Raw genomic sequence first — 26,611 nt, forward strand, 5'->3', positions numbered from 1 at the left:
GAACCTAGTAAAAAAGCAAAACAAAAAACAACTGTGGGATTGCACTTTTTTTGCAATTTCACCGCACTTGGAATTGTTTTCCCGTTTTTCAGTACAAGCTATGTTAAAACCAATGATGTTTTTCAAAAGTAGAACTTGTCCTGCAAAAAACAAGCCCTCACATGGCCATATTGATGGAAAAATAAAAAAGTTATGGCACTGGGAAGAAGGGTAGCAAAAAACGAAAATGCAAAACTGAAAATACCTCCGGTAATGAAGGGGTTAAACAATTCTTGACTGCCCATATGTTAAGGTCATGTGTTTGGAAGCTTCAGATGAATAAACATAAATATAATATACATATTTACACCTATGCATAGACAAAAGAAAGGGGCACATGATCTAGAATTGCTTTCTGTTCCGCAGATTGTCATACCCTAATCCAAATTGAATCCCTTATTGTTCTAGAATCCTGCCACCATTTGTGTAGGCACGAAAATTATTGATATTTTATCAAAAGAACACTTTTATGAAACATGCTACATTGAATTAAGAAACTCATAAAGTAACATACAGTGGGGGAAATAAGTATTTGATCCCTTGCTGATTTTGTAAGTTTTCCCACTGACAAAGACATGATCAGTCTATAATTTTAAGGGTAAGTTAATTTTAACTTCAAAAATAAAATCCAGAAAATCACATGGTATAAATTATATAAACTTATTTGCATTTTGCAGTGAGAAATAAGTATTTGATCCCCTATCAACCATTAAGAGTTCTGGCTCTTACAGACCAGTTAGATGTTCCTAATGAACTCATTACCTGCATTAAAGACAGCTGTCTTACATAGTCACCTTTATAAAAGACTCCTGTCCACAGACTCAAGTAATCAGTCAGACTCTAACCTCTACAACATGGGCAATGCCAAAGAGCTTTATAAAGATGTCAGTGACAAGATCATATGAAGGAACAGATGATTGGCCTCGGGGAGACCAAAACATCCAACACCGTGGAGACACCATCACGTGTTTCTCAACGCAGTGATCCAGAACACTGCCCCCATCCCTTATGGGAAATATGCAAATGCATGTAGGATAGCTGCGGAGACACCATCACGTGTTTCTCGACGCAAGCAGTGAATAGCCAGACCTTTCCCCGGGAGGGAACAACCACGGGAAGGGCAGCATCCAATACAGGAAAACCACCTATGTCAAGCATGGCATCCATCCACAGACAGCTGTTTCGGGGTGTTTGCCCCTCATCAGTGTGGAGTAGGAATCTGGCTATTAGGAGCAGTGCCTAGTAAAAGGCTGTGAAGGAACAGATGATTGGCCTCGGGGAGACCAAAACATCCAACACCGCGGAGACACCATCATTAGGAGCAGTGCCTAGTAAAAGGCTGTGAAGGAACAGATGATTGGCCTCGGGGAGACCAAAACATCCAACACCGCGGAGACACCAACAAGGAGCAGTGCCTAGTAAAAGGCTGTGAAGGAACAGATGATTGGCCTTGGGGAGACCAAAACATCCAATTAATAGCCAGATTCCTACTCCACATTGATGAGGGGCAAACACCCCGAAACAGCTGTCTGTGGATGGATACCATGCTTGGCATAGGTGGTTTTCCTGTATTGGATGCTGCCCTTCCCGTGGTTGTTCCCTCTTGGGGAAAGGTCTGACTATTCACTGCTTGCGTCGAGAAACACGTGATGGTGTCTCTGCAGCTATCCTACATGCATTTGCATATTTCCCATAAGGGATGGGGGCAGTGTTCTGGATCACTGCATTGAGAAACACATGATGGTGTCTCCGCGGTGTTGGATGTTTTGGTCTCCCCGAGGCCAATCATCTGTTCCTTCACAGCCTTTTACTAGGCACTGCTCCTAATAGCCAGATTCCTACTCCACACTGATGAGGGGCAAACACCCCGAAACAGCTGTCTGTGGATGGATACCATGCTTGGCATAGGTGGTTTTCCTGTATTGGATGCTGCCCTTTCCGTGGTTGCTCCCTCCCGGGGAAAGGTCTGGCTATTCACTGCTTGCGTCGATAAACACGTGATGGTGTCTCCGCAGCTATCCTACATGCAGTGACAAGATCATAGACCTCATAAAGCTGGAATGGGCAACAAAACCATAGGTAAGACGCTCGGTGAGAAGGAGATAACTGTGGGGGCACTAGTAAGAAAATGGAAGAAATACAAAATGACTGTCAATAGACATCGATCTGACGCCCCAAGCAAAATCTCACCTCGTGGGTTATCCTTGATCATAAAGAAGGTGAGAGATCGTCCTAAAACTACACAGGGGAAACTTGTTAATGATCTCAAGGCAGCTGGGACCACAATCACCAAGAAAACCATTGGTAACACATTATGCCGTAAAGGTTTAAAATCCAGCAGTGCCTGCAAGGTCCCCCTGCTCAAGGAGGCACATGTGCAGGCCCATCTGAAGTTTGCCAATGAACATCTGGATGATTCTGTGACAAATTGGGAGATTGTGCTGTGGTCAGATGAGACAAAAATTGAGGTCTTTGGCATTAACTCAACTCGCCGTGTTTAGAGGAAGAGAAATGCTGTCTATGACCCTAAGAATACCGTCCCCACTATCAAGCATGGAGGTGGAAATATTATGTTTTGGGGGTGTTTCTCTGCTAAGAGCATAGGACTACTTTACCACATCAATGGGAGAACAGATGGAGCCATGTACAGTAAAATCCTGAGTGACAACCTCCTTCCCTCCACCAGGACATTAAAAATGAGTTGTGACTGGGTCTTCCAGCAAGACAAAGACCCAAAACATACAGCCAAGGCAACAAAGGAGTGGCTCAAAAAGAAGCACATTAAGGGCGTGGAGTGGCATAGCCAGTGTCCAGACCTTAATCCCATAGAAAACTTATGGAGGGAGTTGAAGCTCCGAGTTGCCAAGCAACAGCCACAAAATCTTAATGATTTAGAGATGATCTGCAAAGAGGAGTGGACCAAAATTCCTCCTGACATGTGCGCAAACCTCATCATCAACTACAAAAAACGTCTGACTGCTGTGCTTGCCAACAAGGGTTTTGTCACCAAGTATTAAGTCTTGTTTGCCAGAGGGATCAAATACTTATTTTGCACTGCAAAATGCTAATAAATGTATATAATTTATACAATGTGATTTTCTGGATTTCATTTTTGATATTCTATCTCTCAATGTTAAAATGAACCTACCCTTAAAATTATAGACTGGTCATGTCTTTGTCAGTGAGCAAACTTACAAAGTCAGCAAGGGATCAAATACCTATTTCCCCCACTGTATGTAGTCATAACTATTTATAGCTACATTTTCTCAGGTACATTGTTTCTCTCCAAGGTAAAGATCAAGCATATGTTCCCAACAACCCCTGTTGAGTAGCTTATGGTTGCTATCCCAACATATTACACTTGCAATGTGTAGATCACCATCATCTTAGTGACCCCTGAATTATTAGAAGCATCTGTTACCCTGCGGTAAAGACACATACCCAACAGTGACTACCAGAAGATAAATGAAGAACACTGGGAAGGATGTTCTCGAGAAATGACACCCAATCCTAGTATTTTTGCAAATATACAGTATTCTGTTTTCTTTTTTTCTTATTCGAGGGTGGAAGTGGGGGGCCGGGCAACCAACCTCAAATAATTTTACATTTGTCATACATTTACAATAGGGAAGGCATTGTGAGAATGTTATGTAATATTTCAGCTCTTATTACTTTCTTTATTTTCTTTTCTTTGTATAAAGGTAGAATTAACTGCTCTACAATATTATGGGGGGTTTTGAGGTATTATATAATTTTTGTATTTTTCTTCAATATGTACAAGGGTAGATCTGCTTCTCTATATTATAGTGTGGGTGTTTTTCTGCAACATTTGTTTTTTTTGTCATTTTATTATTTTCATTAGGCAGAATTATTTGCTCTATAATATTTTAATAAAAATATTATATTCAACATCAAGACTATCTCCTTATGGTTAATAATAAAGCAACACCCCGCCTACCCCCCAAAAAAATTATAATTTCGGAAATTATTTTATAAAAACTATTTTTTTCTGAAATGTTTTGGTAGCATATACCAAATAAATGTGAATATTTGTCTATGTATATGCAGGACGAAGATTTATCTCTCTAGCAATATACTTTTCTTTCCAAATCCTTGTTGCACTATCGAGTCAAATGCGACATCATTATACAGTGTTATGATCAGAGGGTGTCAACTTTTACCTATGAGCGCGATCAGCTGTTTCTATCGGAGCTGCTGAGCTAGTGCCACTGTTGCTTTGCTTGTCAATTAATTATTTTTTTTTCAATCTGACAAAGCCCAATGTTTATACATTGTGCGCACCGCTTAATATATTCACTGTGATTAATTACACAAATGTGATTCTTAAGGGGAGGCTCATTACTCTGTACACTGAAGGGATTTGTCCATAATATGCTCCATCCATTCTTTCCTACCTGTCTGTTACGTTCATCCATTATCCTCGTGATCTGAATCTTTTTTCTCCCCATAGTCCCCGTTTTTCTTTCTTCTCTCGTCCTTAAAGCAATGTATTTTTCCTTCTTCTGTCCTTCTCACTTCTTTCCGTTTACAGTTCTTTCACTTTCCTATTACCCTTTTCAGTTTACTGATCTTGACATCCGTGCCTGTTTTGAAAAAGAAAGGATAGTTCATTAGTAAATGTTATTAACTCGTATTAACATATATCGTAATCAAGGCAGATTTGATGCATTTTACTATTCATATGGCGGCTGTGACATTCATATGTCCTGCAACCTAATTGTTGCATTATCATTATACCTTGCAGCAACACAGTCAATGTAACCCTGAGATTATGTGGACCTTTTACTGGGTAGTTTGAGAGGTTAAGAAATGAAACTCATTACAGAAAATGTTGTAAAATGAAAAAAAGGGTCTGTTATATACCAGTGCTGTGATGCCAATGCTCTAGCGGCCCCATCTAGTGTTTGTTGACTTTGCTGGCATGATAACGTCACATCCATGTGACTACTGCAGGCAATCACTGACCTCCGTGGTGATGTTGGCATGCACAGCACGTAATAGCCGTCACTATTGATGGATTTCACTATTTATGCATACATGCATGTATGGCATGTCATCACTCCTCAAAAGTAAATACTTTCGGAGAATCAGTATTTAGCAGGTGTATAAGGTCGCGCTCACATGTTCAGTATTTATTCAGTATTTTACATCAGTATTTTGAAGCCAAAACCACAAATGAGTGAAAAATCCAGAAGTGATGACGAGTTTCTATTATACTTTTCCTCTGATTATTAGGCCGGGGTCACACTCGCTTGAGTCTCTCGCCTCAATACCCGGCACTCTCCTGGTTTTGGCTTAAAAATACTGATATAAAAACCTGACCAAATACTGAACTTGTGACCGTGGTCTTAGGCTGAGTTCAGACGAGCATATATCACGGTCCATATACATACCACAGTGCCTAAGTATACAGACTCATAGATATGTGCATAGGATCTGAAATTCTTTGTTGCCCTAACTTACTAGCCTTTATGATCAGTGCTGTGGCAAGTTACACAACACGATGCATGCTGCTGGTTTATCTACTGTCGCTGCCCTTAATCGCATTTAAAATGTTTTTTTATATCCTTTAATGTGGTAGAAGTGACAATTGAAGAAGTGGCCCCATTGTAATGAATCTTCTAAGCTAAGGAAAAATAAAATAGTCCTCCACATTGAAATTGGAGAAAATTGAAAACTGAATTGTTATTGATTTACAGATCAACATTTTAAAATTTTGAATCTTCCATTTAAAGATGGCACAAGCTGACCCGTGATTTATCTAAGGCTTTGTCTACAGTGCAATTAAAGCTAATACACAAGACATTATTTAATGGATAAACCAATAAAGTAAAATATCAGCAATCGCAGTACTGTATCAAAGTGATATTACCATTAGTCTTGCTCAGTCTTCGCTAACTTCTCAACAAACATCCTTATTTTCATTTAAAAGAAATCTCTCTTTAAAAACATGTGCTATATGGGCCAGTTGAGTGATTTTGCACTACCGGCAGTTCTTTATTATGACTATGTCCTTGGCAATGCTGATTATTCAAAAACACCAAACTTCCATCATAGAACTATTCGTGGTTTCACAAAGTGCATTAGTGAAGATCAAGGTAACTATTTACAGGACAACATATCAATTTGCTTGGGATCAATGTATCCGGAGCTCAAAAGGTTATTACAAAAAAAGAAAAAGAAAACGTGAAATTTACAAAAAAAAAATTATATATACCATATATATATATTTATTTATTTAAAGAAATATACATACATATCGCTAAGAATGTAAATATTTGTATGGGAGAAAACACATCCCTTGACTAATGAATTTGCTCTGCTTTGCTGATCCCTTGGCACGTCAGGGGTTAAAGGTGATTTATTTGGTAGCATAATACAGGACCATGGAGCACATCACTTGTGTTTACAGTGATGTCTATCCATGCTCCTCACAGCCAATCTGATGGATCTCTCCAATACAAGATGTAACATTAAGCCGATGTACTGGTTGTTTAATCCATTGTTTGGCTCTAATTCAAAGCTGCTGAGGTAGAAAAGCTGCTTCACACTGGGGATGAGTACTGAGACACTGCCGGCTTCTTTGAATAAAAAAGAGCACAGCTCGTGTATCCTATTCACTTATTTTCTCTCTTTTGACTTAGCACTTGCCATGAAAATACTGCTGCCAGACATTGCCTTTTGTACTTAACTCGTGTACTCATAGTGGCACCGAGCTCTTATTTGCAAATCAATAGAGAAAAATGGCTCTAAACAAAGAGCCTCAGTTATTAATCATGAAAATATTTGTATGTGTTGGTATGTATCCAAAATACTGAAATTTATATATGACAAACACCTATATAGTGTAGTGTTTGTATCGTTTGTAAATGATGTGTCGTCTTCTCACTAAAATGTTCACGGTAAGGTATATTACATACTATATGGTGATATAGATAAATGCAAATACTGTGTAAAATAAACATGAGTAGAAAGAAACAATATACACAAACAACACGAGCATACACAAACACACACACAAAACACAAACACACACACAAAACACACACAACACAAACATGCACACACAGGACACAAACATACACACAAAACACAAACACACACAAAACACGCACATACAAAAACACACACAACACAAACATGCACACACAGAACACTAACACACACAAAGCACAAACACACAAATCGCACACATACACAAACATACACACAGAACACAAACGCACACACAAAACACACACAACACAAACATGCACACACAGGACACAAACATACACACAAAACACAAACACACACAAAACACGCACATACAAAAACACACACAACACAAACATGCACACACAGAACACTAACACACACAAAGCACAAACACACAAATCGCACACATACACAAACATACACACAGAACACAAACGCACACAAAACACACACATACACACAAAACAGAAACTTACACGAGAAAACACAAACACACAAAACACAAACATTAACATACACACACATGTAAAAACATAAACACATGTAAAAGAAAAACATATGTACTTGCACACACAAAACACAAACATACATGCACACAAAACACAAACATTCATGCACATAGAAAACACCCAAAACTCACACATGCACAAAGCACAAAAATACATCCACACAGCACCAACACTACACAATAACAGCATTTCTCGAAATCATGATAAACCACATGCAGGAAACATTAAGCACATGTCACCAACCAAGTCCTTACAAGTTTGCTATGACTGCCATCTTTAAATATCCTACTTCCTAATTCCAACCTAAACTACGGAAACTACTTTCTAGCATTCTTAGGTTATTTTTAAGTGAAAAAAACTGTCACATATCCTGGTTAAGCAAATGCATCTAAATAAAAAAAAATCATAAAAATTTATAAAATGAATCAACTATAAAAATGAAAAACTCGTAGAAAATACCACAGTGCAGCAACATTAAAAACAAGGAATGATTCCTGATTTTGGACTTCATGTCATGACTTGGATAACAACTCTGACTTCACAAAGCATGGGAAACAGCATGAAATGTCCGCACATAAGATTACACTTGTTCTCCTGCTTTGACACACTTCTTACCTCAGACATTAAGTTTTAGAGTAGTTCACAGGCACATGCAGGACGCAAAGCAGCTTAATAGGCTTTCTCTGTAACCGTAAGCCAATATGCTAATCCCCAGCAAAGGCATATGGAACTATTTCCCTTGCTTTCTTTCAGCTGAAGCCAGTGGCACTATCCACTTAGAGCACTGTGCCTGCATAAGCTTCTGTTCACACAGGGGTGGAAGGTCAGCCTGGACAGCTTACAGGATTGGTTAGCAGGATGAAAGCTGATTTATGGATCTGTGGACCCCAGTGAGAAAGGAGAAATCACAGAGCAGCCAGGAAGGACACAATCCTCTCCCCGTACAGTAACAGAACGCTCCGTCCCTCCCACCAGCCTTATCAGGGATACATTTTATACTTTCAAACAAAACGTTTGAAACAGCTTGTGCGTAAAGTAAATAATAGCCGGGAACTGATAGGGGAAATATTCTCCAAATTCTTTTCAATTTCACCATTCCTCTAAAAAATCCAAGGAGAAAAACTGCACCCAAAGATCCAAGGCAATATCATCACGTGATCTCACCACATATTGTTTTATTTATTGGCCCTGACCCGGTATTTAGGAAGGTTCGAAGAACACTCGAAACATAACATATCGCTATATCAAAAGGATCACGTTAAAAAACTAATTTGAGAATTTTAATTTGCGTTCCGGTTTTCCAAATTCACAGCATGCCTCATCTAAATCAGGATTTTGGCGCAATTTTTTTTTTGGGGGGGGATTTCAACTAAACAAATAAATCATTATTTGAATTCACTTGTAAATCTATATTAAAATATTTCTTATGTGTTTCAGAATATTGTTCACATTTCACCAGAAATTATTTAACTATTCTATTATCTTTCTAAATCATTTTTATACAGCATAAAATCAACGATGACACGATCATTTTTTATTATTGATTATGTTATGCACCGGCCCTCGCTGACCGCTTAATATATGTTAGATGTAAGATATAATAAAATTCACTTAATCCAGTGGTACTGAAAGTTTTCAACTTCTGCTCAGTCTTCTCGCACTTGTGCTGTGAGATTCCAGATTATTTTCTGGACGATTGGGCAATAGATTATAGGAATATTACAGCAAATATTAAAGCAAATCATAGAAATGTAAATGATGGATAACACATTATAGGAATTCATTTACACAAATCCCCTTTATGGGGCAGCTAAAATAATTGCTATAATTGTGTGTTATCTTTTTGGGGGTAAATTACACTCAGTATTTAAGTGAATGCGGATGTTCTAAATGATGAGTGAGCATCCCTGTGTTACTAACGTCCCGTTACCTCTCCAGATGACACTTTACAAACAAACTTCCATCCATGATCCATCAGTTCATGTTGAGTCTCTCTGAAGGGTTTTCCTGCCCTATTTGGAGTCATTATCTCAGCCCTGAATGTTGATCGATGACAAGGCTGTGCTGTTTGATGCATTATATATTTATATAGTGTAGTGTCAGAGTGCTCCAGAGCACACAGTGCACAACTAGACACAGTGATGGAGACTTTTCAGGATTACTGCAATTGAAAAAGTAGGATGAGTTACCCATCGCAGGACTCTTCTGAAATCTAAAAGGTTGTCATGGGCCATTCCTCCACTTATATATGCCAGTGAATTGGTGCCTATTAGTGATGAGCGAATGTGCTCGTTACTCAGGTTTTCCGAGCATGCGTGGGAGGTCTCTGAGTATTTTGGATGTGCTCGGAGATTAATTTGTGCCACCGCCGCTGCCTATCCTTAAAAAGCCAACCCTCGATACAACTGCTATGTCCAGCTATCGCTCAATATCGCTTTTCCCATTCGCTTCCAAACTCAGCAGCACATCCACTCTGAACTTTCCTCCCACCTCTCATCTAACTTGCTCTTTGACAATCTACAATCTAGTTTCCGCCACCATCACTCAACTGAGACAGCCCTGACCAAAACACTAACGACCTACTTACAGCAAAAGCTAACGGACAATACTCTGTACTCCTCCTTCTAGACCTGTCCTCTGCTTTCAACACAGTTGACCACTGCCTCCTACTACAAATCCTCTCCTCTTTTGGCATCAAAGACCTTGCCCTATCCTGGATCTCCTCATACCTTTCCAACTGCACATTCAGCATCTCCCACTCCCACACTCCCTCCTCATCCCACCCTCTCTCTGTTGGAGACCCCAAGGCTCTGTTCTAGGACCCCTAATCTTCTTAATCTATACACTTGGCCTGGGACAACTCATAAAGTCTCATGGTTTCATGTACCACCTTTATGCTGATGACACTCAGATCTACCTTTCTGGCCCAGACGTCACCGCTCTGCTGTCCTAAATCACAGAGTGTCTATCAGCCATATCCTCCTTCTTCTCCTCTCGCTTCCTCAAACTCAATGTGGACAAATCTGAACTCATCATCTTTCCTCCATCCCATAGATCTTCCCTACCTGACCTATCTATCGCAATTAACGACATCACGCTTTCCCCCGTACCGGAAGTCCGCTGCCTCGGAGTAACCTTTGACTCTGCCCTGTCCTTCAAACCACACATCCAAGCTCTCTCCACCTCCTGTCGCCTCCAGCTCAAAAATATCTCCAGAATCCGTCCTTTCCTCAACCGTCAATCTAATAAAATGCTTGTGCATGCCCTCATCATCTCCCGCCTTGATTACTGTGACATCCTTTTCTGTTGCCTCCCCGGTAACACCCTTGCACTTCTCCAGTCCATCCTTAACTCTGCTGCCTGACTAATTCATCTCTCTCCTAACTACTCCTCCACTTCCCCCTCTGAAAATCTCTTCACTGGCTCCCATTCCCTCAGCGTATCCAGTTCAAATTACTAATACTGACCTACAAACCCATCCATAACCTGTCTCCTCCATATATCTCTGAGCTAATCTCCCGATATCTTCCCTCATGTAATCTCCGGTCCTCCCAAGACCTCCTTCTCTCTGCAACACTTATTCGCTCCTCATACAACCGCCTCCAAGACTTCTCCAGAATATCCCCCATTCTCTGGAATTCTTTGCCCCAACATGTCCGACTATTAACCACATTCGGATCCTTCAGATGGAACCTGAAAACCCACCTCTTCAGGAAAACCTACAGCCTGCACTGACCCCGCTGCCTCCTCATCACTACCGGAGATACTGCCTCACCAACACCGGAGCTCCTTCAACCCTCAACCTATTGTCTCCTTCCCCATAATCCTGTAGAATGTAAGCCCGCAAGGGCAGGATCCTCACCCCTCTGTATCAGTTTGTCATTGTTAGTTTGTTTACTGTAATAATGTGATATCTGTATTTTGTATGTAACCCCTTCTCATGTACAGCACCATGGATTCAATGGTGCTATATAAATAAATAATAATAATGATTTGCAGCTGCTAGACAACCTGAACACATGCAGGGATTGCCTGTTTGTTAGGGAATTCCCACATGTATTCAGGCTGTCTAGCAGCCGCAAATTATGCAGCTGCGGCGACATAAGCTAAATCTCTGAGCACGCCCAATGTACTAGGAGAACATCCGAGCATGCTCGGAAAACCCATATAACGAGCACACTCGCTCATCACTAGTGCCTATGATAATTCCTTTTTTCGGAGCAGCTTCCACTATTTATTGCACACTTAGCTATTTTTATAAACATCCAAATAAACAACAATCTTAAAATGTAGCTATAAGCCCACAATATATAGTTTTTGAAGAAATTAAAAGAATTGCATATTACACATTAAAGGTTAACTTTTAAAGGTGTTATCTGGGGCTTTTGTATTTTTTTCTCATGAGGGTAAGAACTTCCAGACAGGTTCCTAACTACCTACTTGTACTGCCCAGTGCCACTCTCTGCCGGCTCAGAGCAGTCACAGACCACTCTCCTGCAGCTTCAGTTGATGTGAAGTCCACAGAGCAACTTCACTTTTGCTCGGCTTTGTCGATGGGGCATCACTGCCATTGCCATGCTTCTTTACAGCTGGCTCCCTGCTGCCTAACAGTGGGGAGCCAGCTATCAATCAGCATGATGTCCGCAGTGACGCCCTGCAGATAGAGCAAAACAGAGAAGGATGACATGAGGTCAAATGATCAGCAGAATAGCTGGCAGCAGTGATTGTTGACCAATCTGAGCAAGCAGCGATCAGCACTGGCCAGACCAACACAGATAGTTAGCAATTTTCCGCCTATAAGTTCTTAGCGCCATTAGAAAAATATAAAGAAATAACGGATAACTCCTTTAAGTATGCTCGCTATCTTTGGAACTCCCATAAAAGTGAATACAGGAAACAATGCATGTGCAGTCACCTTTCCATTTCTATCAGTGGGAGACGAGAACCTGTTTTTGAGATAGTTGCGGGTTCCAGAGTTGTCACTGCATCCTTCAGACATTTATGCCATAAATATTTTTAGAACACTGATACAACACTGTTGTGTATGCAGTTCTCATACACAAAACTATAAAGAATTGTAGAATATTTCCGATGTACATCTCAAGTATTCACAAGGCAGTATTTTTGGTCAGTATATTGCACCAATATTTATAAACCAAAAACAGAAGTGGAGTCAAAATGTAGTAGAGGTACAAACCTTTCCATAATAGCTTTTCATATCTGTTTCATTCTTGGGTTTGACTTTAAATATTAATGTAAAATACTGACCAATGTAGTGCCGCATGGAAGAGGCCTTAAGATACGTTTGCAAGGATCTGATTTGTTGCAGAAATTTTCAGCAGCAAATCCGGGTCTGAAATATGTATTTGACAAATCCACACCAGATGACCTTAATAATCTTCTGTCCCTCTTGTGGCGTCCCTGGTTCCCTGCTGGTCTCTGTTATTTTGGCTCTAGGGATGACGATGTGACACGTGTAACTGCTGCCGCATTCATGTAACATCTGAAAAAAAGTCTGTGGGAACCAATAAACCGAGAAAAAGTATAACACCGTGGGAATGGCAGAAGGTGAGTATATTATTTTTTTATTTTACTTAGTTTTTCAAATCTACAAACTTGGTTGTATATTTTTTACTTTGACTTTGATGTCAATGGGAAATATTTTCAAAAGAAAGTCTTGGCCTTTCTGTGTTTGTAGCTTACTTACTTGCCTAGTAGACTGCCCTTTCAGCTTAATGGCACAATACTGATGATGAACTAGTGGTATTTGTATTGTGTACCTGTATTCTGTGTATTCTGTGACTTTTTGTGATACTACTCATTTACTTTTTTTACACTGTGCAGTTAGCTGCAGTACGTTAGATTGCCTACAACTCACTGGATTCCTATAGACTGCTTCTATAGCTATGCTTTTTTTTAACGTGAGGTTGTTTTTTATAAATCACATATTTTTTTATATAACTGAGAAAACGGTGGTGTTCTCTGTTCAGTGAAGTTGTAGTCTCAAGTGCAAGGTCTATCAGTTAAATGATTATTCGCAAGAAAACAAGTTATTCACTTCCCCAGTGATCCTGACAACTGCTCTAGAACCGTGAAAATGGGGCTCTGCAACCCTGTCTTGAATGGATTGGACATGTGAATGCCCGACCTCTGCTCCAATCATTGTCCATGGGACTGATGGAGAAATCCAAGAGTTGCAATTGGCTTCCTTCAGCAGTGCCATTAACAATCAATGGTGCGGAGGCTGACGACGCACATGGACCTCCACCAAACTCACCACGATGCTGAAGAGTCCAATGCTCAGGGTTTCAGAGCCCCGTTTTAGGATTGTTGTGGGTCACAGCAGTTGAACCTCCAGTCAACAAGTTATCACTTATCCAATAAATAGAAGATAACTTATTTTCTTGGCAATGAAACTTTAAAGTGCTGCCTGCTGCAATCACATAAGCTTTCCATTGCACCTTTAACATTAATTACAAATTACTTGTGCCAAACATTAGCAGGATCCCATTCTTGAAGTGTGTTTTCACACTCTGCTCCAGATTCATCTCTACAGCATCTGAGAACGCATCCTAAAGGACCACAAGTCCTGGGTACCACAAGTGGATTGCCACTAATTGTTCTCTTGCATTGTTGTTGCAATTGCAACTTGAAACTATGGCAAATTAATGTAAATAGGGGTAAAGCCTGTGTGCTACCTGCAGGAGATCTGCACTTTTCTGGGATTTTCATCTAGAAAAGTGGTACTGTATACTTCTCACTTGTTACCCGTGTGCTGTCCGTGTCCAGTCCGTTGTTTTACTCATCAGCTATTAGTCATTTACAGTTCCTATGTTACAGAATTGCTATGTATCTGTAAAATTTTACAGAATTTATCTTTTTAGAGAATTGTAATATATCTGTAAAATCAGATGCTATACTGACTCCGATTTTAGAATGAAATCGCAGCATGTGAGGTCCTCAGCTCCATTTAATAACATTGGTCAGGGTGCTATCTGATAAAACGTGGGATAGCACTCATTCGATTAACACAGTGGTGTGCGCGAGCCAAACGGGAAACAGAACTTCACCATCACTTTTGTACTACCTAGTAAAACACAATCAAAAGTAGCATCAATTAAAAAGAAGAGCCAAAATCATCATGTGGTTTCCAATGTCAGGATGTCAATGCCTTTAATAATTTGACCAAAGCAGCATATAAGAGGTTTCCCTTAGCGTCTTCGCTCTTAATATGAATTTCTGAAATATTAAAGTCAAAAATACATCTTACGCCAGTCGAGCGGTGACATAATACTTTTTGCTAATGGGCTGAAATCGAGTTGCCACAAACATTTTCCAAAAGCTTGCCAGTAAATCTGTTAGGATTTTGGTTCTGTTGCCAATCAACCTCCTGTGTTTAAAACGTATTTGCTACCTTCCATCCCACCTAATTTGTGAAGCCATTAGCAATTATACCATTGGCAGCTCAGTCAGGGAGTAAATCAATTGTGATTTAAACCCCTTTGAACAGGCTATAAGTGAGCTATCATTTGCAATCTCCATTCAAGCAGCAAGAGAGTGATTGAACTGTTAGCATTTTACCTTTCCTTTCATGAGCACATGGCAGTCTAAAGGTTTTACAATCATTTCTGACACTTAAAAAGGCAAAGAAGTCTTTAAAGTCAGGTAATGTTAAAGCAACATTTCCTGATGACAAAAAGCCAAGGCAGACAACTCATTGCCGGGAAAAATCTGGTAGTTTGTCATAGTCAATAAACTACAACACATATATCTAGCATGACTTGACATCTAATTTGCTTGAAATTTGCTTCTACGATTCACTGAATTATTTTCTGGAAGCAGGCCCGAGTCTTCCCTTCCTAAATAACCCACTCATCCTTGAAGACAAGTTTCCTATAAAGAACAAAGCCACCTGAGTCCCCGGTGTTGCCTATTGTTTGAGTTCCTGTCATATTCTCTTCAGACATTCTTATTTAGCTACTTGCTGTGTGACAACCCCTAATGACACCTATGATAATGCCCATACAGGTTGTCGCCTCTAATTCCTCCGACCATGAATTCGATATTATTCTGAATTGCCATATAGCGCCACAGCTCCTATCCTTTATTTGCCTTTTGCTATGCATGTTAATGCATCAACCATCCGTGATCCATAATATCATAATGTATTTTAGAGCTCACAATGCTTTAAACATATGACTTTTACATTTAAACTATATTTAAAACTATTCAGAATCGCTAACACAGCATGACCCAGAAGTGTGGCATATGGAGCATCACAACAAGGCCCCATAGGCTTTGTACATCATATTTGATGGATTTCGTTGGATTTGCTTGATGATGTCGGACCTGCGTGGCAACTTTTTCTTTTTAATAAAGTGGTGAAAGAGCGAGAGTGTCTTTGTTTTATTTCTCTGTGTTGTGTGTATGTTTTTTCAGGTTTCTATTGGCTGGATTACATCATACCTGCGTTGGATTTCTTTTTTTTTATAAAGTGGTGAATCGGGGAAAGTGAGGGGGATTGTTTATTTAAATAAAACATTTTTTGTGTTTCCTTTTTATTACTGGGTTAGTAATGGGGATGTCTGATAGACGCCTCTCCATTAGTAACACCAGTGCTACACAGCTGGCATCAACCTCAGCTACCATTATCCCGATTGCTAATGCACCAGGGCATTGGGAAGAGGAAAGGCAATGCAACCTGAATTGGTGTATCTCATGTAATGCTCCACTTCTGGGGAGGCTGTAGGCTGGTATTTTTAGGCTGGGAAGGGCCCAATAACCATGGACCTTCTCAGCCTGATAATATAAGCCCCCAGCTGTCTGCTTTACCTTGGATGGTTGCAAAACAAGGACGGGGCACCACATCATTTTTTGACATTTATTTATTAGGTTAATTATATGTCTCAGGGATAGCTATCTATTATCTATCTATCTATCTATCTATCTATCTATCTATCTATCTATCTATCTATCATCTATCTGTCTATCTATTATCTTTGCACATCGTTAACACAAAAAAAACAAGAAATTCTTGAATGCATTTTATTCTGGTACATGTCACTTGGATAGCACACAGATAGCACATGGATGGTACACACAGACGGCACACGGATGGTACACACGTACACATAGATGGCACACACGGATGGCACATGGATAGTGATGAGTGAGTATGCTCATCACTTGAGTTTCTCTGAGCATGCTCTGGTGGTCTCCGAGTATTTAGGCATGCTCGGAGATTTAGTTTATATCAACGCAGCTGCATGATTTTCGGCTGCTAGACAGCTTGAATACATTTGAGGATTGCCTATCTTACAGAGAAACTCGAGTAACGAGCATACTCGCTCATCACTACACATGGATGGTACACACATACACACAGATGGCCAACATATAACCACATGGAGAGTAAAAATGGACTGTCTCATGCATACATTTTTTTAAGCGGACAGATGAAGGGAGCATTATTATAGAAATTATAGTTATTGCAGAGATAAGATTTATCCTGAAGCATGTGGACTCAAAGGAAAAAAATATGACAGTGCCCCACCTAACATGAGTTATTTATTGCATCGGTGTTTTCTGATATGCTAGAGGGGCAATTGGGGATACTTCAGGCATTGGGGTTGAGGTATAAATATATAGGTATGACCAATACTTCTGAACCCTTTAGAGTGGATTTTTAATCAACAAGCTCATCTTGTATGGGTCATTGGGTCATATAGTGTGCTAACATGGAAAGGGGGCCTATGTACATATCATACATATTAATGCATCCAAGGGCACACATCACAGGGTTTACAGCGTACAAATATAGATGTAAATTTTCCATATTTCAATCACTATGTTACACACACATTTTAGATTTAGGCAGGTGAGAAGAAATGCTGTAAGGCATGATTGATTTAACAAATAGAAGTGTTACTAGTTCATTTTTATCAATTAACATTATGCAAAGTGAATGAATAAAATAGAAATCTAAATCAAATCAATATTGCAAGATTATGGCCAGGTGTATAAGTAACCAATTATAACAAACTAGAACTAATGATCATCATTTTATATGAAATGTGAAACACAGTCATTAAAGGGGTTGTCAGGTCCAAATCGATAAGTCTGCCGTCACTCTTTGTGACTGCAGACATATGAATCCCCTCAACGCAAGCACTGTTTGCTGTGGGGATTTGACAGTTTGTTAGCTGGGACTGGAGGGTATCTATGCATTATACATACTCCTGGCCAGAGCCTGAGTAGTGGGCATGGCCTAGCTCCATATACTTTTATGGAGTGAGGCCATGTGCCCCTACAAGAGTTGCGGCTGTCTAGGGGGGGTGGCTGACTAGATGGCATGACCTTGCTCCATACCAGGCAACACCCACGGACCGGACTCTGGCCTGGAGTATGTATAACGCATACATACTCTCCTCTCCCGGCTCAGAAGCCGGTGCATCCTCGCAGGCAGGCTTCAAATTTATTTTGCAGCAGGACAATCACTCCAAACATAAAGAGAATGTCATTAAGAACTATCTTCAATATAAAAGAGTCAAATTCCAGTCAAATGGGTGGTCACTAGTGATGAGCATGCATGCTCGGATAAGGTATAGAAAAGCCAAGATTTCAAGGCACCAGAGAAAATAGGGATAAAACAAAATGTTAATTCCATCCTTTAAAGGTCACATAGTGAAATGCAATTTAGGTAGACAAGTGAAGAAATGTTTCAGCCCAAAAGGGCCTTATTCAAGCCAGAAGTACAATAAAAATTACAGCCATAAGGCATTCTCGAGTGTCTTAGACGGCAACACATGCCAGTTTGTTAAGCAAACTCTGCATGTGTTGCGGCTGTCGAAAATTTTCAAGACAGGCAGCCATGACAACTCGAACATAGTTTTCGAGCATGCCGAAGACACTCTATTAGCACTTGAGTGTGTTCAGATAATGCCTTATCTGAGCAGGTTTGCTCATCACTAGTGATCACGCAAGATATTGATTTGATTTTGATTTCTATTTTGTCCATTCCCTTTGCATTCCCTTTGTTAAAACATGTTTACTTTGCAGCATTTTCTACACCTGCCTAAAACTTCTGCACAATACTCTGTTTATATATATATTTCACCATTCAATGACAGTCTTTCTTCTATAGAATATTTTGTGATAAAAAAAATGAAACAAGACGCCATAAAGCTGAGTATTCTGGAGTAACGACATTCTGCAACATTCTGCAAGACAAACATAAAAATCAGACTGCTCACTAAAAAATGAGGAACTTCAATTTCACAGACTTCTGTTCACCGTATGTTGCAGCAAGAACATAGAGCAGAAGGAAGAGTGATTTAAGCCTCAGTTAAGAAAAAAAAATTGAGATGGACAGAAGCTGATCATCTGCCCAGAAATAAGTGCTCTCTGAATGTCTACATGCTGTCTTTTTGTCTTCTCTGGTTTAGGAGAATCTTAACAGAATGGCAGGAAACACACACCAAGTGGTCACGGAAGGATGTGATGTCAGCAACCACGAACAATAAAAGGTGTAAAGGTGCTTCCTTCCCTAAACTGTTCCAGAAGTACAAAATGGGAACCAAAACTTGACACTTCCTTCTCAGAGCGGAGTTGTCTGAATTTTCCCTAAAGCAGCACCCAAAACACAATGCCTCCTAAGTAGGATGGAGCGTTCAACTGTAAAAAATGAGCAACAGATCCCTATTGTAGTGTGTGTAAAAATAATCACACAGTCGTATAGATGTATAAATAAAATACATGCTCGAAATAGATAAGAAAAGCAATGACTGGCAGTATATAGTAGATTATTGTAATATTGGACTCCAGATGATGAGCACATGTCTCACTATGATGTCACTGCTGTTTAGGCACCACTATAAAGGATAGAAGTTATCTGTGCTAGTTATAATAAAGATTACGTAACTTAAGATACAAAAAAAGGAAATATTTTCTCTCTATATTTTACCACACATGGAGTTTTACATTGTTGCTCTGCTCTCTATATAAAGTCCATGAATTGGCCTCACAGTGAATTATTCACATATGGAACATATGCACACCATTCTCTATTGCATAACCACATATGTTTTTTTCTTTCAGGTGAGTAGTAATACATGCTTACATTGTAACTGATAAGGAAATGTTGCAAAAGCAAACATTCAAGGCTTCTCGATGCATTAAAAAAAAAGAAAAGTGTGATAACAGAGTAACAGCTGAATGAGAATACATTCCTGGTAACACATGTGCATTTGTTATTATTGGATCTAAATATGTAAAATGTACCTAAAAAGTAATATAAACAATGGTAAATAAATATATATAATAGAGAACACACACTGAATATTACAGAATATAGATATCTCTATTCAGAGAAATCCCTAGTAGAGGAAATATTGTGTCTGTTGCCAATCGGCTAATGGATAAATGAATGGCAGTCCATTCGGGTGAAAATATTGCTGGAGGTGTAAAAAAGTACGGAAATGTTGCTTTAAGAAAAGTATTTGATTGGACAAACAAGGTAAAAGTGGCACTGCAAACAAAGAGGTGCCCGCACTCATGTACAAAAAACATATAATGACATACAAAGTATAAAGAAGACCGCTACCAAATGGCAAAGGACTGGCTCAGAAACGCGCGTCGGGGAGTGTGCTGTACTCACACATTGGACCACCCAGGTGCTCTATCTGTTGATAACCTAGCTATACTTCCATGCAGTCACCGATTCAATATTTATCTAAAGCACCTACATTTTGCTTTTACGTCTTGCCATCTATACCTTCTGGCAGGGGTCTTCTGACCTATTGAATCTGCAAAACTATACTCTTTGTACCTCCTCCTGAGACCGACATATTTTTGATACATTTTTTTGCAATCTGTTTATGTTTATTTACCCCACTGTGTACATTTAAGGGGATCTTATTGTACCCTATGTGTGAAGCTATAGTAGATCTACATGTGCAGGTTATCCATTGATTTGTGTATTTAACCATTACTCCCTACATACCATAGGCGTCACACACACCGAATATCAAACGCTTTGTACATACATTTTCCTGCCCCCTTCACCACCTTGTTCTTTTGAACCCCACATACACTTTTGGAGATTGGCAAAATTGGGTGCCCTATTTATAGCACATTGAGTAAAATTTGTTAGTGGTCGTGTTTTTATACTTTGTATGTCGTTATGTTTTTTGTATGTGAGTGCGGGCACCTCTTTGTTTGTAGAGCCACTTTTACCTTGTTTGTCCAATAAAAAACTATTTTTACTTTTCTAAAAGCAACCTTTCCTTACTTTTTTAGACCAGTCGCTTGTTTTTTTCCGTCTCCAAAAATAAATATAATAGTAGAAGTAAATCTAATACTCATTCATACAGAGAATAACTATCATTGTAAGACTGACCCCTGATCTATGTTTTGGAGACACTCCCTGTTTTGGCATAGAAATGCTGATCCAATCACTGACGTCTGAATGAGCCCTTAGGCATGATGTAGATCCCTATTCTGTGATTGGATCTCAGCTAAATGACTTCTGTAAATGCATTTGAAGTGGAAAAATAAGCATATTGGTGTAATACAAGCCCATTTTCTCAGAAATGAATAGCATATAACACATTCTGTAGGCTTAAATAATAATTTTAATTGATGCACATTTTTCTTTGGCCTTTGAGAAACCTTATTGACACATAATTTACTTTCATATATATTTTTTCCTTTGGACAGTCCCGTTTATAGAGTGAACTTTTTATCCCGAGGACCGTGAATGTGCATGTATAGACTGTAATACAATGAAAAGGAGCACCAGTATTATAGTTTGCTTCTCAACAAAAGCCACATAATCAGATTTTGTAATATTTTAAAGATTGAATGTACTCAAAAATAAAGATATAGTATAAACTGCCAAAATGAAGAATAGTATGTAACTCACAGTGTACAACAAATCCCTCAAAATTGCTAAAGAATAAAAAAGAAGCATAGCAATGCAGTTGGAGATGACTACATAATTTACCATGGGGAAGTCATGTCATTAACACTTATTATGTGCTTTGCTAATGTGTTCTAGTGTTTGCCACAACTGTAGTTCCAACCCATAAGATAAGTTGTGTTAGGTTTATAGCAGTGAAATATACACTAGTTTCCCTCCTTTCCCCTTTGTCAATCAATGTCTCGGATGGGTTGTAATGCTAAGTCTACTGTGCTGTGAATTGCCTGTTTAATTTGCGATCGCTCTTTGGGTGCTGCTGCTCTGTCGTTTACTGACACTGTCTCCCAAAATCATGTTGCTGCCAGAGGGATTGCAATATATTACAGAGAAAATGACTGAAGAGATTTCTCTGGCAGAAAAGGGGTTAGCTCTCGCTGCCTGGAGACAGATTCAGGCACAATATGCAAAGATGGCTTGGAGAACATATCAATCTTCCCTGGAGTCCACGACAGCTGAAAAGTTTGCTGTAATATTTCCACTGTTACTTTTTCCCAAGGACAAAGGAGATAAAAATGTATGTCAAATATGTAGGATGGAAGAGGAAAAAAACAAACCAGAACACCTGCAAAAGGATCTTTGGTACGAAGCTGCCACCTTACTTGATTAAGCCACATAGCATACTGTACGCCCATAGCTTATCATAATTGTTAATTTGCAACTCTCTTCATGGTCAGCTCAACAGTTGACCAATTTCTAAGAAAGCTTGAAATATTAGTGAAAATATATTCTAGGTATTCCCCTTGAATGCCTTCCTCAGGCACTGGAACCTGGAGAGTTTGGAAGAATAGTAATGAGTCAAGGAATAGGGGACCTGATTCATGTACTTGAAGACCCACTCATTTCCACTTCATTCATGAGCAGATTCATTTAACTAACACTCACCAATTTACCAAACACTGTATGCATGGCATGCTTGGCGTGACCGAGAATGCATGTGTTCTGAATCAATGGATTTGGATCGGCTGCTGCACACACGTGAATCAGTGGCTTTTCTCCCAAGAATAGAAGTATTGGACAAATCTAAATCTAAATGCCTGATCTTTTCATCCTTCTACATCTACCATTGGGGGAGTCAGGAGCCTCCATACACATAAGATGGTTGGCCAGTCTTGCTGAGGTCTGGCCAGGATTGACTAAGAATAATCTAATGTACATAAGGAAAGTACAGTATGACCCAGTACCAAATATGAGATCCCCCATCTCTACTCACTCATGTTAAATAATGGATTATGGTGAAACTGTCAGATGAGATTGGGTTGATGATGTATTGTGGGTGAAGTCTTTCCATGACTGCCACAATGTAAAAAGCTGCTAGGTCTGGTTATCTCAGAATGGTCACAGAATACTTATTATCTCAAAACAAGACTAGGTAGGTTTTTCTGAGCACAGAACCCTTAATCAATTTTATCTGAGTTATGTACATACCCTCTGCTTAGGACCTACTCTAAAGTTCTTTTTGGATATACTTCACAAACTCTTTTCACTTTGCATAGATTTGGATGTAATTAGTGAAATCAGTGTCTGCCCTCAGTAGGATCCACAATCCCCCCAGGCCAATATCATAGGAATACAATTAACTAAGGCTCTGTTCAAATGTCCAGTAGTCATTTCCATTTTTTTTTCACTTTGAGATGATAAAAGTGGAAAAAAACATTCCAATATAGGACCCATTCATTTGAACGGCAATGGAAGTTTTGTAAAATGTTTTCTGTTTGCCTCCTTTCACATGCTTTCCCTGTAAAAAAATTGAATCTGCACAACTTTTATTTCTGGCCACAAAAATGGATAGCAACATGGAATATTTTTTTCAACATCTAAGTCTATTGGAAATGGATCAAAATGGAAGATACAAAATAAAATCTGATGAAATATGAAAACTAAGGCATCCGTGTGTAATTATTATTATTATTATTATTACTATTATTATTTATTTATATAGCACCATTGAATCCATGGTGCTGTACATGAGAATGGGTTGCATACAAATTACATATATCACTTACAGTAAACAAACTAACAATGACAGACTGATACAGAGGGGAGAGCACCCTGCCCTTGTGGGCTTAGGGCCATGTGCACACGTTCAGTATTTTTCGCGTTTTTTTCGTGTTTTTTTGCTATAAAAACGTGATAAAAACGCGAAAAAAACGCTAATATATGCCTCCCATTATTTTCAGGGTATTCCGCATTTTTTTGTGCAAATGTTGCATTTTTTTCCGCAAAAAAATCGCATCGCGAAAAAAAAGCAACATGTTCATTAACCCCTTCACCCCCAAGGGTGGTTTGCACGTTAATGACCGGGCCAATTTTTACAATTCTGACCACTGTCCCTTTATGAGGCTATAACTCTGGAACGCTTTGACGGATCCTGGCGATTCTGACATTGTTTTCTCGTGACATATTGTACTTCATGTTAAAGGTAAAATTTATTCGATATAACTTGCGTTTATTTGTGAAAAAAATGGAAATTTGGCGAAAATTTTGAAAATTTTGCAATTTTCCAACTTTGAATTTTTGTGCCCTTAAATCACAGACATATGTCACGCAAAATACTTAATAAGTAACATTTCCCACATGTCTACTTTACATCAGTACAATTTTGGAACCAAAATTTTTTTTTGTGACGGAGTTATAAGGGTTAAAAGTTGACCAGCAATTTCTCATTTTTACAACACCATTTTTTTTTAGGGACCACATCTCATTTGAAGTCATTTTGAGGGGTCTATATGATAGAAAATACTCAAGTGTGACACCATTCTAAAAACTGCACCCCTCAAGGTGCTCAAAACCACATTCAAGAAGTTTATTAACCCTTCAGGTGTTTCACAGGAATTTTTGGAATGTTTAAATAAAAATGAACATTTAACTTTTTTTCACACAAAATTTATTTCAGCTCCAATTTGTTTTATTTTACCAAGGGTAACAGGAGAAAATGGACCCCCAAAGTTGTTGTACAATTTGTCCTGAGTACGATGATACCCCATATGTGGGTGTAAACCGTTGTTTAGGCGCATGGCAGAGCTTGGAAGGGAAGGAGCGCCATTTGACTTTTCAATGCAAAATTGACTGGAATTGAGATGGGACGCCATGTTGCGTTTGGAGAGCCCCTGATGTGCCTAAACATTGAAACTCCCTACAAGTGACACCATTTTGGAAAGTAGACCCCCTAAGGAACTTATCTAGATGTGTGGTGAGCACTTTGACCCACCAAGTGCTTCACAGAAGTTTATAATGCAGAGCCGTAAAAATAAAAAATCATATTTTTTCACAAAAATGATCTTTTCGCCCCCAATTTTTTATTTTCCCAAGGGTAAGAGAAGAAATTGGACCCCAAAAAATGTTGTGCAATTTGTCCTGAGTACGCTGATACCCCATATGTGGGTGTAAACCATTGTTTGGGCGCATGGCAGAGCTTGGAAGGGAAGGAGCGCCATTTGACTTTTCAATGCAAAATTGACTGGAATTGAGATGGGACGCCATGTTGCGTTTGGAGAGCCCCTGATGTGCCTAAACATTGAAACTCCCTACAAGTGACACCATTTTGGAAAGTAGACCCCCTAAGGAACTTATCTAGATGTGTGGTGAGCACTTTGACCCACCAAGTGCTTCACAGAAGTTTATAATGCAGAGCCGTAAAAATAAAAAATCATATTTTTTCACAAAAATGATCTTTTCGCCCCCAATTTTTTATTTTCCCAAGGGTAAGAGAAGAAATTGGACCCCAAAAAATGTTGTGCAATTTGTCCTGAGTACGCTGATACCCCATATGTGGGTGTAAACCATTGTTTGGGCGCATGGCAGAGCTTGGAAGGGAAGGAGCGCCATTTGACTTTTCAATGCAAAATTGACTGGAATTGAGATGGGACGCCATGTTGCGTTTGGAGAGCCCCTGATGTGCCTAAACATTGAAACTCCCTACAAGTGACACCATTTTGGAAAGTAGACCCCCTAAGGAACTTATCTAGATGTGTGGTGAGCACTTTGACCCACCAAGTGCTTCACAGAAGTTTATAATGCAGAGCCGTAAAAATAAAAAATCATATTTTTTTCACAAAAATGATATTTTTGCCCCCAATTTTTTATTTTCCCAAGGGTAAGAGAAGAAATTGGACCCCAAAAAATGTTGTGCAATTTGTCCTGAGTACGCTGATACCCCATATGTGGGTGTAAACCATTGTTTGGGCGCATGGCAGAGCTTGGAAGGGAAGGAGCGCCATTTGACTTTTCAATGCAAAATTGACTGGAATTGAGATGGGACGCCATGTTGCGTTTGGAGAGCCCCTGATGTGCCTAAACATTGAAACTCCCTACAAGTGACACCATTTTGGAAAGTAGACCCCCTAAGGAACTTATCTAGATGTGTTTTGAGAGCTTTGAACCCCCAAGTGTTTCACTACAGATTATAACGCAGAGCCGTGAAAATAATTTTTTTTTTTTTCTCAAAAATGATTTTTTAGCCCCCAGCTTTGTATTTTTACAAGGGTAACAGAATAAATTGGACCCCAAAATTTGTTTTCCAATTTGTCCTGAGTACGCTGATACCCCATATGTGGGGGGGAACCACTGTTTGGGCGCATGACAGAGCTCGGAAGGGAAGGAGCGCCATTTGGAATGCAGACTTAAATGGATTGGTCAGCAGCCGTCACGTTGCATTTGCAGAGCCCCTGATGTACCCAAACAGTACAAACCCCCCACAAGTGACCCCATATTGGAAACTAGACCTCCCAAGGAACTTATCTAGATGTGTTTTGAGAACTTTGAACCCCCAAGTGTTTCACTAAAGTTTATAGCGCAAAGCCGTGAAAATAAAAATTCTTTTTTTTTTTTTCACAAAAATGATTTTTAGCCCCCAGTTTTGTATTTTCACAAGGGTAACAGGATAAATTAGACCCCAAAAGTTGTTGTCCAATTTGTCCTGAGTACGCTGATACCCCATATGTCGGGGGGAACCACTGTTTGGGCGCATGACAGAGCTCGGAAGGGAAGGAGCGCCATTTGGAATGCAGCCTTAAATGGATTGGTCTGCAGGCGTCACGTTGCATTTGCAGAGCCCCTGATGTACCCAAACAGTACAAACCCCCCACAA

General features: G+C 39.4%; 1 protein-coding gene across 20 annotated transcripts in view; it reads right to left on the bottom strand.

Moving 5' to 3' along the window:
* Nucleotides 1-26,611, bottom strand: part of MEF2C (myocyte enhancer factor 2C) — a 356,157-nt gene that overhangs the window by 165,234 nt on the left and 164,312 nt on the right. For all 20 annotated transcript variants that reach the window (XM_077288831.1, XM_077288814.1, XM_077288784.1 and 17 more), the window contains one exon: nucleotides 4,455-4,643. In XM_077288831.1, coding sequence (XP_077144946.1) covers nucleotides 4,455-4,508 — 54 coding nt within the window. In that variant the 5' untranslated portion in view covers nucleotides 4,509-4,643. The remainder of the gene's footprint in view (nucleotides 1-4,454; nucleotides 4,644-26,611) is intronic.

The sequence above is a fragment of the Ranitomeya variabilis genome, chromosome 1, assembly GCF_051348905.1.
Source record: "Ranitomeya variabilis isolate aRanVar5 chromosome 1, aRanVar5.hap1, whole genome shotgun sequence".
Lineage (NCBI taxonomy): Eukaryota > Metazoa > Chordata > Amphibia > Anura > Dendrobatidae > Ranitomeya > Ranitomeya variabilis.